We start from the raw sequence: 1,117 nt of genomic DNA, 5'->3' as shown, positions 1-1,117 counted from the left end.
ATCTCTCTGTGCCTCAGTTTCCTTGCTGTAAAATGGGAATAATAACCGTAAAACACATGTTTCTGAAAAAAATAATAATGTGTCCCGATAAAATGTGCTCACTGCTTCCATGTGAGTAATTCATAAGGATGGCAGGGCAGGAGCGCTGGTGAAGGGCACTGTGACCCACTGAGCACTTGCGACTGTGAAGATGCACAGGCTCCTGCTGAAATGCACAGTCACACATGCTCCCTGGGCTCCTTTGTAGGGAGAGTGTGGGGGACTCACAGGGACAAGCTCAGGGCTGGGGAATGCAGGTCAGTGCACAATGTAACAGCCCCCAGTCACACACTTCCTGTGTGGGAAGGAGAGTTGAGGAGCTTTGTAACTCTGGCTTGCAGGGCTGTTTAGTCACTTTGCCTATGAAGCCTCTGAAATCACTCATTTTACAGATTAGCTTCCTGATGTCCAGGCTTCCCAAGACTGTGGTCCCCCTGCCCTTCACTGGTCTTTTCAGGCCCAACTCCTCCAGGATTACAGAGGAGACCCTGTCCTCCGCCTCCTCTCACAGGAAGCTCGCTCTCTGGCATCAAGGTCCCAGGGTGAGTTTTCTTCTAGAAGAGTCCAGGGCAGAGGTGAGGGTGGGAGGCAGAGAGCATTCCAGGGAGAGGGGTTCCAGGAGGAGAAGGGGAGGAAAGGGCTGGTCCCAGCCTGGGGAGTCTCCCTGGTTCTCACACAGCCACTGGGCAGGACTGAGGGAGACGGTGTGACAGAGCTCTCCGTGCAGGGGAGGGGTCAGGGCAAGGTCCCAGGTCCCAGATCTGGTCTCAGGGGCCCGACTGAAGCGGGAAACTCAGTGTTGGGGAGTCCCCACCTCCCTGCAGTTTCACTTCTCCCTCAAGGCAAGTGGGGCACTCCTTCCTGGATACTCGTGACGGACGCAAGTTCTCACTCCCATTGGGTAGAAAGTGCTACAGAAGCCAATCAGGGTTACCTTTGTTCCCAGTTGTAAGTCTCTGCGGACTCGGCAGGACTCAGACTCCCCCGACCCCGAGGATGCTGCTCACGGGGCCCCCGACCCTCCTCCTGCTGCTCTGGGGGGCCCTGGCCCTGACCCAGACCTGGGCGGGTGAGTGCG

General features: G+C 56.5%; 1 protein-coding gene across 1 annotated transcript in view; it reads left to right on the top strand.

Moving 5' to 3' along the window:
* Positions 1-998: 998 nt before the first annotated feature.
* The window catches only part of LOC102422972 (HLA class I histocompatibility antigen, B-57 alpha chain-like), a gene marked incomplete at its 3' end in the record, with an annotated part of 10,970 nt that continues 10,851 nt past the window's right edge, over positions 999-1,117 (top strand). The window contains exon 1 of the mRNA XM_014450593.2: positions 999-1,108. Coding sequence (XP_014306079.2) covers positions 1,036-1,108 — 73 coding nt within the window. The remainder of the gene's footprint in view (positions 1,109-1,117) is intronic.

Source organism: Myotis lucifugus, unplaced genomic scaffold, assembly GCF_000147115.1.
Source record: "Myotis lucifugus unplaced genomic scaffold, Myoluc2.0 scaffold_2793, whole genome shotgun sequence".
NCBI lineage: Eukaryota > Metazoa > Chordata > Mammalia > Chiroptera > Vespertilionidae > Myotis > Myotis lucifugus.
Note: the sequence above shows the minus strand (reverse complement) of the source record. Positions and strands in the feature narration are given on the sequence as shown.